The following is a 14454-nucleotide window of genomic DNA, read 5'->3' as shown; positions in this document are numbered from 1 at the left end:
GCAGGCTCCAGGCTCCGAGCTGTCAGCACAGAGCCCGACGCCCGGCTCGAACTCATGAAACGTCAGATCATGACCTGAGCCAAAGTCAGACACTTCATTAACCGAGAATGAGCCACCCAGGCGCCGCCATATTGCAGTAACTTCTTAAAGGAGTGTTCACTCTGTGCAAACATGCCTCCTGCGAGGCTGGCTGGCTGGGGTCTGCATGGCTTTGACCTTCCGTTGGTGGCTGGCTCCCCTCTCGGGGGTGCGCCGAGCCAAGAGGACCCATAGGGATGTGGTGGGCTTCCGGTGAGGTAGCCTTCCTGTGGGATTGCTGCCCCCCGTGCTTCCCTGTTACCTGATCAGCTTTCTCTTTCCTCCAGTCGGTGCAGGGGCTACAGGCTTCCTCTCAGTCAGTGCAATACCCAGCGGTCTCTTTTCCTCCCCAGCATCTCCTGCCTGTGTCTCCAACGCAGCAGTTCCCCATGGTACTGTATGACATGCTTGTGACCTTGTCCCCGGGAGCGCATGTTGGCTGGTTTTACTCCTGTCCTGTGCGGGGCTGGCTGACGCTGGGTGGGTGCCCCGGGCTGACCGTGAGGGGGCATACGTGAGTGTCTCATTCCAGAACACTGCAGCCCGTCTCCAAAATAACGGTTTCCCTTCTGTCATCGGTCCCGTGGTTGCTGCTTCTGCGATCGGGTATCCTGCCGAGACTTTACCTACCAGCTGAGCAGGAATGAAATGCCCTTAGAGTTGGAAGTCAGCAACAGAGAGACCCATGACCTTGGCGTGAGGGTTTGGGAAACTGCTTAAAGTCAGTTGACATGGTCACCAGCGTCACCCTGTGCTCCTGATGTGGGGGTTCTCCTAGCTCCCCAATCCCCCATTCTCCCTTCCTTTCCCATCAGTGGACTAGGTCCTTTTGGACAAGAGGAAATGAGCATGTCCCCTAAATTTCAAGCGAGGCAGGTGAACAATACTCCCCAGTATGCAAAGGAAATCCCACCCGTGCTGGGTGGCTGCATCTCTGCGGTAGCCATGTGTGATGGTGACTACAAGGTCCTTCTGCCTCTCTACAGAAGGCAGAGGCTGTGATGACTCCCAGGGAGACCAGCTGACCCCTCAGGACAAGCCCTCCCTGTCTCAGCACTACCCTGAGGAGCCTGAGCCCTCAGTGAAAAGATAATGATTTGTTTCCATTGAAAAGGGGAGATTTGGTCAAATTGTTTACCGTCTCCGATCCACCAGATGATTAAAATCTGTTCCCCCTTGCTATGTCCTCTTGTTGTTCTGGACAGAGAATTCCTTTCTGGTAGCGTTTCCAATTTGTACGCCCTGCCCGTCCCGCGGCGACAAGCATGTGGCCCGTGTCTGCCTCTGTGTGCCTCTCCCCTTACTAAGCTGATCTTGCTAATTTCCTGTTTTGCTTCCGCGCAGAGAGACGATGTGGCGACGCAGTTCACCCAGATGAACCTGAGCCGGCAATCCTCAGGAGAGACTCCTGAGCCCCCATCTGGTCCTGTCTACCCAGCGTCCCTCATGCCACAGCCAGCCCAACAGCCAAGCTACGTCATTGCCTCCACAGGCCAGCAGCTCCCTGCTGGGGGGTTCTCGGGCTCTGGACCTTCCATCTCCCAGCAGGTCCTCCAGGCCCCTCCCTCACCACAGGGATTTGTGCAACAGCCTCCACCTACACAGGTAAGTGTGTGTTTGTTTTCTCTCACACCTGCGACCTACAGTTGATTCGTTGGGTATGTTGATCTCTGTCTTTCCGTGTAGAATTTCCCCAGGTTTTTCCCCAGGTCAACCTGTCTTGCTCTTTCTGGTCCGTACTGAGATTCCCCACCTGCAGAAGCCAGTCTGTCCTGTTCGGCAGCTGGGCAAAGCCTTGGGGCTCAGAAAGTGAGTTTGACGAAACTGACCCAACTGCCCCCGTGATGCACTGGGGGCGTGTCCCATTTTCCAGGCTTCTGGTACAGGAGCCACAGGAAAGCATTCCCTGCCCTGCAACGTCCTTCCTGTTCACCGGATTGCCCAGAAAGGGAAAAAAAGGCAGGCAAAAGAGAGCCTACTCCTGGGGGACTTTCGACTCTCCCCTTCTGCTGCTCTGGAAATGTGTTCTTTCCTCAAGCATTCTCTGGTGCTCCGGGCAGGAGCCCCTCTATGAATATAAAGGAGGAAGATGAAGCGGAGGTCCACTGTCCTTTCCTTTCCCTGGGGTGGGGTGGGAGCCAAGCTCCTGTGTGCTCTCACAGGTAGTCATTAATCATATTTAATTGACTCGAGCATGTAAGACACCACAGATCACTGATTTTTACTGTCTTCCCCAAGACTGATTATCTGTTACTGTTCACCAGCAAACATCTCTGGTGCTCTCCCGGGGATCCCTTTGCAGAATATTGCAAGTGATTACTGTCAAGATGTAAAATGCACAGAGGTGTTTTCTGGTCCATTTTCAAGGCACACGTATCCCAAGCAAATTCCATCCTAATTAAGAAATATTGCATTGGATGAGCTGTTTAAAGTACGCTGTCACCTTCGTGTTATTTGTTGCGGTGCCTTAACATCTTGAGTAAATTATTTTCTTTTCGAGCCGTGCGAAACCCTTCACCATGAAACGGTCTTCATTCAGTTGTTCATTTTATTTGGAATGATTAATTAATAGTTCGTCTTCAGTCGCCTTCTCTGAAATATCTCTTCACCAGTAGGACTTGAGGGGCTGTGAAAAAATAATTTTAAGCTACCGGAAGAAGGGCCTCATTCCTATATTAATTATTTTAGCAATAAATTAAATACTTTACATTTAATTAATGGGAAAAATAGTGTAGCTCTTTTATCCTAAGTAGCATCTAAGTGCCCTTACCCATTTCTGCTATCAAGGAGAAGAGCTGGCAGAATGTTTAATTGAAGACTTTTTTTTAAGATGGGAAAAAAAAAACAAAACATCTTCCTTGATGAATGAATTTCAGCATTCGTGCTCTGCAGGAGCAAAGACAACCCAGAACCCCTGGTGTGTCTGCAACAGAAACATCCTTTCATCCTTTCTTTAGAAGATTTGGGAATAGAAATGGACGGGAGAGAGGGGGGAAGAGATTTTTAAATATGGCTGCTTTTTTTTTTTCTCATTTCTTTCTTTCCTCTCCTAATCCACTGATATTTTTGGTTCTCCGTGATTTCACACAGTTGTCTGAAAATATATTTTCTCCTTTGGGGGGCTGTCCTTACCTTTTTCTCCCTTCCAACCTTCCATCTGGATCCTCTGGTGATTCCTCTTAGCCCCGCTCTGCTTCCTTCTTCCATGAGAGAGGCTTAGGATGAGCCAAGTGCCCATGTCCCGTGGGTGTGACATGATAGGGAGCTAAAACTCCTAAGAGCTGGCCAGTGCCCTGCCTGGGAGAGGTACTGGATGGAGGTGACCAGATCTCTAGCACAGCCCTTCAGGGTATCAGAGAAGAAGAAGAAGAAGAAAAAGGAGAAGGAGAAGGAGAAGCAGAAGGAGAAGGAGAAGGAGAAGGAGAAAGAAGGAGAAGGAGAAAGAAGGAGAAGGAGAAGGAGAAAACAGAACAGCTTAGCACTAAAACTTGAGGCTCTCCTTCAAGAGGTTACACTTTCATCCAAACCATTAGGGTGCAGCAGGAAATTGTCAAGTGTTTGAACTCTGTCCCTCATCCCTGAAGGTATTTTCATGTTTCATATTGAATGTGAGAGAAGAGACCAAGGACTGGGTAATATATTTATGAGCTCAAATTGAATCAAATCAGAGTTTCCTAAAGGAACAAACTGTTATTCTTCCTAAAGGACCTATAAATAAATATAAGACTCGTAATATGGAATAAATTCCATAATAGCTGTTCTTATTCTTAATATTAGGAGGCATCTGATATACAATGGTGGTAATCTTTAAGAGCACCATGATGTACCAGAGCATAACTAAAACCTGTTATTACTCTAGGATTATTTGGAATGTTATTGTTATAAATTGCCTCACAAAGAAAGGGAGAAGTAGGGAGAAAACAATCACTGTACACAAAATGTACAATCAGTTAGTTGCCGCATAGTGACCCGTGTTCACTGGAAACTCGTTCGGTCTCTTACCCTTGGATATCCATAGAGCCAGTCCGAATGAGAATTCCTAACAATGCCACCAGATTGTAGAACCACGGTGCAACGTGAACGGAGTTATCTTTTGTTCCTACTTTATGCTAAGGCAAGGAAACATGATATATGTGTTTCAGGAGCAAGATTGAAGTAAAAAAGCGTTTCCTCTTTGACTTGAACACATCAGAAAATGACATATCCGTTAAAAACCACAGCTCTCAAACAGGTGGCTTGTAAGTTTACTCTGTGCACGTGACACTTGAAGGCCGTGTCCTGGCGTGCCTCTCTTTACACTGTAAAGAAGCTGATAGAAGAATGTTCAGAAGCCTGGAGATGAAAAAAAAAATATTTAGGGTGCGTGAGAAAACAGCCTTAATATAAATGACCTGAGGCAAGCAAGGAAGCCTTTCCAAATCAAGAGACATTTGATTGGAAGCTTATTGGAAATAATTAGAACATTTTCAGCCATTCCTGGTCATTAGGAAGGGACATTGTTCCTGTTTTCACATAGAACAGAAATTCGTGTGGATGCTGGCTTCGTGCCGATCACTCTGCTTTGATAGACTTGACCGTATTTTGCCACGCCATCCAGTGCTTCTTTCGGGCTGGAGACGAGCAGTTTTCATGTCTCACCTGTGTTTCCATTGGAAAAAATAACCCAAGTTAGATATAATATTTTTTGAAGTTTTATTTATTTATTTGTTCATTCATTCATTCATTTTGGGAGAGGGAGTGAGCATGAGCAGGGGAGGGGGAGAGAGAAAGAGAATCCCAAGCCAGGCTGTGCACCGTCCGTGCAGATCAAGACCTGAGCCGCAGTCAGGAGTCGGGAGCTTAACTGACTGAGCCACCCAGGCACCCCTCAAGTTAGATTATTTAATATTTAGAACTACCATGAACTTTCCGTTGTTGTGGATGACTGTTTCGTTCACTCTTCTTTTCAGTTTGAAAACACAAAATGCAGTGTTTTGAGACAATATCCACCGTGTTGCCCAGGGCTAGGTCAGCAGTTAGAGCAGGACTCAGCAGGGACGGCTCAGCTCTGCGACCTATGGGGGCGGCTTGGCCGAGGCTGGAACATCCAAGATGGCCTCGCTCACTTGCTCAGAACATTGATGCCGCCTGGCCGCCGGGGCACCTCTCTTCTCCTCATGGCCTCTTTCTCCAGCAGAATAGCCTGGACTTCCTTTCCTGGCGGCTGGATGCCCCTCCCGTGTGAGCAGAAGCTTCCAGTCTTCTCAAGCATCAGGAGTCGCCATTTCTGCCTCACGGCGTTGGTCAAAGCGCCTCACACAGCCAGCCCAGACTCGGGCTTGGGGACTAGATGTCCCATCTTCGCGAGAAGAGTAGCGGGCACCCCGCATACAGCCCAGGGGGAAGTGTTTGGTGGCCATCTGTACAATCGACTGTGATCAGGCCGTGTCCTAGGATGACCGTAGATTTTACGTCCAGAAGGGTTACTTCCCGTACGGTTCTCGTCCGCTGCGGGTTTTCTCTACGTACGGTTCTCATCCCCGGTGGTTTTTCTCTTTCTTCCGCAGATGCCCGTTTATTATTACCCATCCGGTCAGTACCCTACCTCAGCCACACAGCAGTACCGGCCCCTGGCCTCCGTTCAGTACGGTGCTCAGAGGGGTCAGCAGATACCGCAGGCCGCACAGCAAGCAGGTACGTGGCCTCTCGTTTCCCGCCTCCTCCCCTAACCTAGCGCTGCCTGCACGTAAATCTCTCGGCCGTCCTCTTCGGACGAGTGTCCACGCTCGGCAGTTTCAATCCCTCGTGTCCCTCACCCAGAGAAGATAACGGGGCGTCGGAGGAACTCTGGGAAAGTCACGGGCACGAGAAGGTGAAGCCCACGTCACGCCGGCGCCCCAGACGCGCATGCTGAGCGCCGTCTCCACAAGTTCTTTGTGGACCTTCTTGGTTTCTTTCAAAGCAAGAGTGCCAACCACGTCCTTAGCTTCCTAGTTCGTGCCTTTCCTTGCTTTCTTTTTTTTTTTTTTTTTTTTTTTTGGTCCTTTTCGACTCGAAGACAATCCTTCCACTGTTCCTAGGGCCAGGGGGACGACATTAGCTGGTTTCTCTACCTTCCTCCAAAGTACCGTCTGTAGAAGGCGGCCCCGGACCTCGCAGCCCGTGTCACCCGATGGAAGCGACTCCGTGCGTGGCTCGCTTTCTCGAGGGCCACCTGCCTCCCGCCCAGAGCTCGGCAGCCGCTGTGCAGTGGGAAGGGGGGCCGATACACTGTACGAGAGTGAGTAGCAGGTCTCACAGTGAACCGGTCTCTTTCCCTACTGTGTCACACTCCTGATGGCGTGCCGGTGCCCAGACAGCAGCAGGAACCCAGCAGGGCTGAGTGGCTCGTACTGGGGACGGGCTGGGGTCCTTCCTGCTGGCCGCTCTGCAGGGGACGCCGCTCATTGCCACGCCAAAGACCACCTTCCCCGGGGGACTCTGCCTGCCGTAAGTAGGTCGTGCCAGGGCGCGGGCTCCCGCTGCCGCTCCTGATCGGCTGTCCCGCCGTGCGACGTCTGTGCTCAGTAGAAGGCTGTGCACATGTGATATGTACATATACGTGCGTGTGGTATGTGCGGGACGTGGACGGTTTTTATAAGCTGGTGGAAAGCAACGCCCTTGCCAAGGATTAACGCCAAGAACGGGCACGCTGAGACTATGAACGCGGACATGACGAGCGTCTTGTCAGATTGGAGAAAGAATTCAGTCCCTCTGTATCGGAGCGAGCGATATGTTCTCTGATTTGTCTCGTGGCCTATTTAATGTCCGTGGGAGAAGAGTTAGGGAAACGTATGGCAGCCGGCCAGACTTCTTCTCGTTTCAACACTGTATTCATTTAAGGGAAAAAATGTACATTGACCTCTGAACTGGCTTTACGTTTTTCCTTTTTTTTTTTTTTTTTTTTAATGTTTATTTATTTTTGAAAGAGAGGGGAGGAGAGAGAGAGAGAAAGAGAGAGCCGGTGCACAAGAGAGCACGAGCAGGGGAGGGGCAGGGAGTGAGGGGAACAGAGGATCCGAAGCAGGTTCTGTGCCGACAGCAGAGAGCCTGATGTGGGGCTCGAGCTCATGAACCGTGAGATCATGACCCGAGCCCAAGTCGGACGCTTAACCCAATGAGCCACCCAGGCGGCCCTACGTTTTTCTAATAACACAAAAACGTTTACAATGATTAGTTTTTTTTTGTTTTTTGTTGTTTTCAAGCATTTGGTAATGTTTCCTCTGAAGGGGGAAAACGTTCTAGCTCTATCACTTGGTGGTAACTATGCCATCAGTTTAGATATATGCTGTAGTAACGTGTTGCTTGCCTTCCTTCTGCTAATGTTTGTCAGAAAGTTAAGCTGTGACCTCCTAGCTGCTGGTGCATGGGTCCCAGTGAAGTGTTCCTTTTGGCTGCCAATCCCTGTAGGAGAGACATTGACGTCCATTGATAACGATTGGCTAGATTTTAGTTTACTGCCATCATTTGACAGTTTTCTGAGAAGGTGTGTGAGTCTTGCATTAGAGTATATAGCTCCTACACAGGAGTGTGGTTACAGATATGCTAGAACCTACCAAGCCGGAAAACCCCAGGTTTGGGTGAGGGGCTGAGAGAGTTGGATGAATGAATGTGTTCATCGAAAATAGATTGAATCAACCCAAGTAGATTTAAGACAAGCCTTGGGCTTCCCCTGACTCTCCCCCACGAACTTTATTGGTGAGCGTCAACACCAACGAGAACGCTGTGACATTTTTTGTCTTTTTGAAAACGCTGCGGGAGGGTTTGGGGGTGCGAAACCTCCGCCCTCCCCCACGCACCATCTCAGAGAGACCTGACTGGCCCCAACTACATCCCGTGGCAGCCTGGTGACATTGACTTGTCCCATGCCCCCACATCACCGTGGGGATGCCACCCCCCGCCAAGGTGAGGTCATGGCACCGTAATTAGAGGGGTGCGTTTCAAAGGGGTATCCTGCTCCCAATAGGAGTGAGTGCTTTGGGCGGCAAAGAAGCGAGTGGAGCTAAGGTGGCCTGTGGGGACTGGGGAGATGAGAAAAGGGAAGTGATGCTGCAGGAACAAAATCCTTCCCGAAACGACACCATCGACATACACACGTGGACTGAGACGTTTACGCTCCTAGCTTTTGAGACCACCACACCCGATATCAGCCTAAAATCTCAATGCAGTTTCCACCACGGTGTTGAATTTACTGAGGGCCTGGGAGGACGGATGGTGTCCCCTGACCTCACTGAGACTCACCTCTTCTAACAAAATTCCAGCTCTTGCAATGGCCTAAGCCATTAGGCCAATCACGTGACAGCACGCGATTACAGCTACGTGGCCTTTTGCTGAGCTGGGTGACACCAACAGAGACTTCCCAGAGGGCCCTGGAGGTTACTTGGGGGAAGCAACTCCGTGTGGATGGAATATCTCACGGAGGAAAGAGCCTCTCTGGATAACTGCCAAAGCTGTATTTCCTGGAGGAGCTTGGAGAGAGGGCCCCTCTCTCTGTAAATCGACCTCGGGACCAGGTTTGGGCTGGCACCATCCCGCAGGGATGCCCTGACTAGCTCTCCCTCCGGCCTCCTGCAGTCTTGCCTCCTGGATCTGACCCTCTCCCACCTTCTTAGGGTACTGACTGGATTACGTCCCAGTAAAGGCAGCATCCCATGGTGGGGCATTAGCGTAGAGCCAATTTATGTCAGTTATAACCAAATGAGATTTAAAAAAAGTTTTTAAATGTTTTTATTTATTTTTGGGACAGAGACAGAGCATGAGCAGGGGAGGGGCAGAGAGAGGGGGAGACACAGAATCCGAAGCAGGCTCCCAGGCTCCGAGCTGCCAGCTCAGAGCCCGACGCGGGGCTCGAACTCACGGAGTGTGGGATCATGACCTGAGCTGAAGTCACAGGCTTAAGCGACTGAGCCACTCAGGTGCCCCTAACCAAATGAGATTTTAATCCCGATTTGCTTCGGGGCAGTGTTCTTCATCTTTATTTAATCCTAGTGAGAAGTGTCTCTTCCTTGTCCTACATTCTTGGCCAAATTGAAATCTCTGTAAGTCAGTCAAATCGCCACATCGTTCCTAGGCCTTAAAACTACACACAGTGAATTTTTATAAAGTAAATTGGATATTCTGCAATTAAGTAGGACATTTGAGTTACCCTGAGGCCCAACAGGGGGACATAAATTCCTCCTGGTGATTTTGTTCTCTTTTCCCTACCAGTGTCTGATAGAGATGCTAAGCATCTAGAAGAAGGAGCCTACGCTGGTTAAGTGTTATAAACAAAGGGCATCAAAGTCAGAAATTTTGGAGAAATTCCATGGTAGATTGAAACAGTGATATCTGGATTTGGTAGCTACATATACAAGGGAAACCAAAACCTTAATATAGAAGCGTTCCTGGGGTGCCTGGGTGGCTCAGTGGGTTAGGCGTCCGACTTCGGCTCAGGTCGTGATCTCGCGGTTTGTGAGTTCAAACCCCGCGTCAGGCTCTGTGCTGACAGCTCAGAGCCTGGAGCCCGCTTCGGATTCTGTGTCTCCCTCTCTCTCTGCCCTTCCTGCTCACACTCTGTCTCTGTATCTCTCAAAAAAAAATAAACGTTAAAAAATTTTTTTTTTAAAAAAAGAAGTGTCCCTAGTGGAAAAATAAAAAATATACTATCAACTTAACATTATCAGGTACCCCCAACAGTGAAGGCAGATAATTTTCTTTATGAGGCTCTTGTTGATGACCCGAAACCATGTAGAAAGGCTGTTATCTGGTTAGAGCTAAAAAGACTGTGGTTTTCAAATCCTTCCGGCTTTGAAAGACTTGAAAGTGAGGGCATCCGTCCTACCTGAGAACAGATCCCCCCCCCCCCAGGGGGGGTAAGGGGGGGAATACTGAGATGAAATGCTGAGGCATAAGCCTTACATTTCTTCATGCTTTAGGTTTACGTAGTCAGTTACCATATCGCTTTGAGTTAATCCCTGTGTCGCCATGGTTTTATTCTGATTCAAACACATTTTTAAGGCCACGAAAAACGTTAGTAGTAATCACAGTTACCATCAGTTAGGCCTCTAATGGGCTCGTTGCTGTGCTCAGTTATTTACAAACATGGCATTCTTTCATACCCACCACAAATTTACGAGGGAAGTACGAGCTGTTAGAAATACACTGTATAGAAATACACTACTTGGTTCCCAAGGCTGATCAGATCGAGGAGAGCGCCCAGGCTTGGCCGGTTCTAAGGCTGCACATTAACCACTCTCCCAAAAGCACATAAACATAGCTTACTAGTTTTGCCTTTATTTACTGTCATGGATGATGATACAAGAAACAAGCATCCTGGGACTGAACCAGCAGGGCCGTGTTAGAGGCAGACATTTAACTGTCCAAGTGCACGGGCTGGCTGATATCAGCACACATGGGGACCTCTGGATGTTGGCCTCCTGACCCACCATGGGCTTTCCTATTCCTTTGCAGAGCTGGTCACTAACACCAAGTGACAGAGCACGGCTGAGATTTATGTGTGGATCACACATTGGAAAGAGAGAGAGGGGGAAAAAAAAAAAAAGGAATTCATCTTGGATCTTGTATCCAACTCCAAATTCCCTTTTCGTTGAGTTTGACTAAGAAGAAATACATTTGATTTCATTCTCCGCTCTCCATAATCTTGAACACGTTCTACGAGCCACAAAAATGGGCTTGTAAATTCCTCTGTTCTTTCATAAGTGGGCGTATGGGGATGAATGCATCCTGATTTGGGTATCAGAAGAATAGTGGCCTCATAAAATGAATTGGGGAGCAACCCTCCTCTTCTGTTTTTTTTTTTTTTTTTTTTTTGGAAGGATTTCTGTAAAAATGGGGCTGAATCTTCCCTAAATGTCCGATAGAACCCTCCAGTGACACTGGCTGGGACTGGGGATTTTCAGAAGCATTATATATATATTTTTATGTGAATGTGATTCCTAGAGCCTTTTAATTATGAAATTTTTATGATTATCAGAGTATTCAGACGATCTGTCTCATCTTTGCTGACTTTTGGTCTTTTGTGGTCATCGAGGAACTGTCTGATTTCTAATAACTTGTTGGATTTATGAGTGAAAAGTGCTCAGTGGCATTTCCTTATTGTCTTCCGACTGGCCGCAGAACATGTTGGGATATCCTGTTTGCTTCTTGATATTGGTGATCTTCAAATTCTCTCTTCTTATTTTTATAAGTCTGGCTGGATGTATCAATTCTGTTGACCTTTTCAAAGAACTACCACTTTGTGGTATTGATTTTCTCTATTGTTTTATTGTTTCGATTTCATTGATTGCTGGGTTGTTGTTTTTTTTATTTTCTTCCTTCTGTGCATTTTAGCTCTATTTTGCTCTACTTTATGTAGTTTCTTGAGGTAGGAAGTGAGATTATTGATTTCAGACTTTTTCCCTTTCTCATGTAAGCATTTAGTGCTACGGGTATCCTCCGTAGCCCTGATTTAGCAGAGTACCACGTACTTTTATGTGCTTTATTTGCATTTTCATTCATTGTATGTGTTTTTTCTTCTCTTTGAGATTTCCTCCTTGATCTGTGGATTATTTAGAAGGGTTTTAATACCCAGGTGTCTGGAGGTTGTCCTGTTGTATTTCTGTTACTGGTTCTAGACTGATTCCATTACGGTCAAAAAACATACTCTGTATGATTTCAATTCTTATTAGATTGTTCACGTCGGGTTTACGGACCAGGATACGGTCTAACTTGCTAAATGCTCCACACACTCTTGAAAAAGCTGGGCATTCTGCTGATGTTTGGTGCAGTGTCCAGACGTGGCAGTGACATCCTGTTAGTTTATTTCGTTGTTCCGATCTTCTAGATTTCTGCTGGTTTTCGGCTTACTAGTTCTCTCGGTTGCTGAGAGGCCACAGTCATGACTCCAACTCTTAAGAAGTTCCTACAGTCCTGACATGAATCTCAGGGCAAAGGTTTCCCTGAGGTCGGAGGATGCAGAGGAGACTTTGAAAGTTATTTAAAGCATGCTTACGGGGCACCTGGGCGGCTCAGTCAGTTGGGCGTCCGACTTCGGCTCAGGTCACGATCTCATGGGTCGTGAGTTCGAGCCCCACGTCGGGCTCTGTGCTGACAGCTCGGAGCCTGGAGCTTGCTTCGGATTCTGAAATTTGGGTTCCCCGCCCCCCCCCCAAATAAGAAAGAAATGTTTCATTTCCTTAAGAAAAGTTAGAAATAGTCTGGAAAGGGAGGCCCTGGGACCCGTGGGTCCGGGTCGGCTGTTCTTAGACATGGTGCCCGCATCCCTCTCTCCTCCGACTTCCAGCACTTTGCCTAATGCCCGTGATGATACTACTTTCGGCTTAGCTACAACAGTAATGTAGATGCCTGTCTACAACAGACAGCCCAACAGTTCTGCCCTTCCGGGGGATCAGGAGAGTCGGGATTCTTGAATGTCGGGAAAGTAGAACGATAGAAAGAGCGGCCGCGGAGCAGAGCAGGAAGGGGGGAAACGCAATGCTTGAGCGAGCCCTGAATCCGTTTAGGTTATAAGGGCAACCGATCCTTTGGTGTGGATTCTGCAAACTGAGGGGATACGGGTCGGGTCGCCTCTGCTTTCTCGGCCCCTTTCCTGCGCCCCTCCCCCGCTCGGGCTGAACGCTTCGTTTGTGCTAAACACCGGGTTCGTGGAGCGCTTTCCATGAAAATGTTTCACTTTTGAAATGATAGCTCAGGAGGAAGCCGGGGAAGGGAAATCTTCAATAACGCATCCTGCGGGGCAAAGGCCCAGGCAGCTTTTGTGGGGCTTTTCCTTAAGCCTGTTTAATTTCCTTCTGCTCTGGTCCTGTCCAGGGATCTGTGTTGGGTAAATGACGAGCCAACCCACCTTGCAAAGCGGAACTGGAGTCCTTGCAGGAGACGGTGGCGGGGTGAGGGGGGGGGGGGTCTTTAGAATTGTTCGAGCTTCTTCACTCACTCTGCCACTTGTGTTTAACCTCAGCCTCCCTTGGACTTTCCCTTGCACTGTGCTCAACAGCCGTCATGAGGAATGCAGAGTAGGAATAGAATTTAAACGCTCCGTTTGGTTACGTGAGACTGAGGGTCAGCCTCCCGCCCCATGGGGAGGCTCTCTCATCAGAGCCAGAAAGGGGGCTTCTACCCCCTCAGTGTTTCCAGATTCGGTGACACGTGTTGGTTGCAAAAACCCAGCAGGCTTCCTCAGTCTGGCGGAGTCTGACTTTGAGAGATTCTGCCCTTGGGTTTGAACTTAGTACCACACACATGCAGGCTCCAAGGAGAACATGCAGACAAGAGTACGATACCTTCCAGAAAACTTAGGAGATGTGTTATCACCCCTCCCCTCCCCCTTCGTAAGACAGAAGTTGGAGCTTCCCCACCTCTCGGAGTAGAGGAAACGGACACAAGCCTTGCAAACAGGCTTCCGCTGTCCAGTGAATCAGAAAGAAGAATGATGGATGCAGATAACGAGTGTCTGCAATGAATTCAAAATATATGTAAATAAAAGGCACACAGAAGAACATCGAGGGGGGAGAAAACCAAGTCAGGGCATGTAGATCCTGTTTGTTTCATTTTGCTAACTGATGATCGGATAACAGCATAGTCCAGGAATCTTTGGGGACACCCTGACCTTTAGGATATAGATTGCATTGATTCAAACCTCCATTCTACATAACCAGGAAACCTTTTGTGTGTAGAATTGGGGGGGGTTAGGTTAGCCCATCGGAAATACTAACTCTGTAACGGTCCATTGGATTTTTCTGTGCCTCTCTGGATTCCTGGGAAGAGCTTGGAAATGCTGTTCTCACTCTCTCACATGGCGTGGGTGTTACTGTACCCGGTGCTCCCTAAAATTTAATGAGCATGCATTCCACCCGGGATCTTGATCAAATGCACACACTGACACAGTAGTTCTGGGGTGAGTCTCGAGATTCTGCATTTCACGCTCACGCACAGGGGATGCTGAGGCTAATGGTCTGTCACCTGGGGAGCGATGTCGTAGCTAGCAAATTTTTAATCGTGGCTGGTCTGTGCATAAGCTGTTGTAAAGGGACAGAACCTGCACAAATTCACTCTACAGCGGGATGTTATTTCTATTTTAGGCAAAAATCTAATACTTCATAGCTATCCTGTGACTCTTAGGAATTATAGCCAGTGAGTGTTTAGAATTAATGTGCTAATGTGTACAGATCCAAATTTTGAGATAGAAAGTACATACAGCATGATTCCACTACCCAGCGGGAACTCTTAAGTGCTAAAATAATGAATAATACGTGTACCTGTTTTATTTGTTTTCGAGAGACAGAGCATGCTCATGAGTGGAGGAGGCGGGTAGAGAGAGCGAGAGGGAGAGAGAGAATCTCAAACGGGCTCCGGACCCAGTGC

The 14454-nt window shown here is 48.3% G+C and overlaps 1 protein-coding gene across 15 annotated transcripts in view; it reads left to right on the top strand.

Annotated features, from left to right (window-relative positions):
* The window catches only part of ARPP21 (cAMP regulated phosphoprotein 21), a 114964-nt gene that overhangs the window by 56293 nt on the left and 44217 nt on the right, over positions 1–14454 (top strand). For 14 of the 15 annotated variants that reach the window (XM_060638195.2, XM_060638194.2, XM_060638193.2 and 11 more), the window contains 3 exons: positions 366–470; positions 1423–1683; positions 5625–5751. In XM_060638195.2, coding sequence (XP_060494178.1) covers positions 366–470; positions 1423–1683; positions 5625–5751 — 493 coding nt within the window. The remainder of the gene's footprint in view (positions 1–365; positions 471–1422; positions 1684–5624; positions 5752–14454) is intronic. The other variant, XM_060638188.2, reaches the window with a different exon arrangement.

The sequence above is a fragment of the Panthera onca genome, chromosome C2, assembly GCF_046562875.1.
Source record: "Panthera onca isolate mPanOnc1 chromosome C2, mPanOnc1 haplotype 2, whole genome shotgun sequence".
In the NCBI taxonomy this organism is placed as follows: Eukaryota; Metazoa; Chordata; class Mammalia; order Carnivora; family Felidae; genus Panthera; species Panthera onca.
Note: the sequence above shows the minus strand (reverse complement) of the source record. Positions and strands in the feature narration are given on the sequence as shown.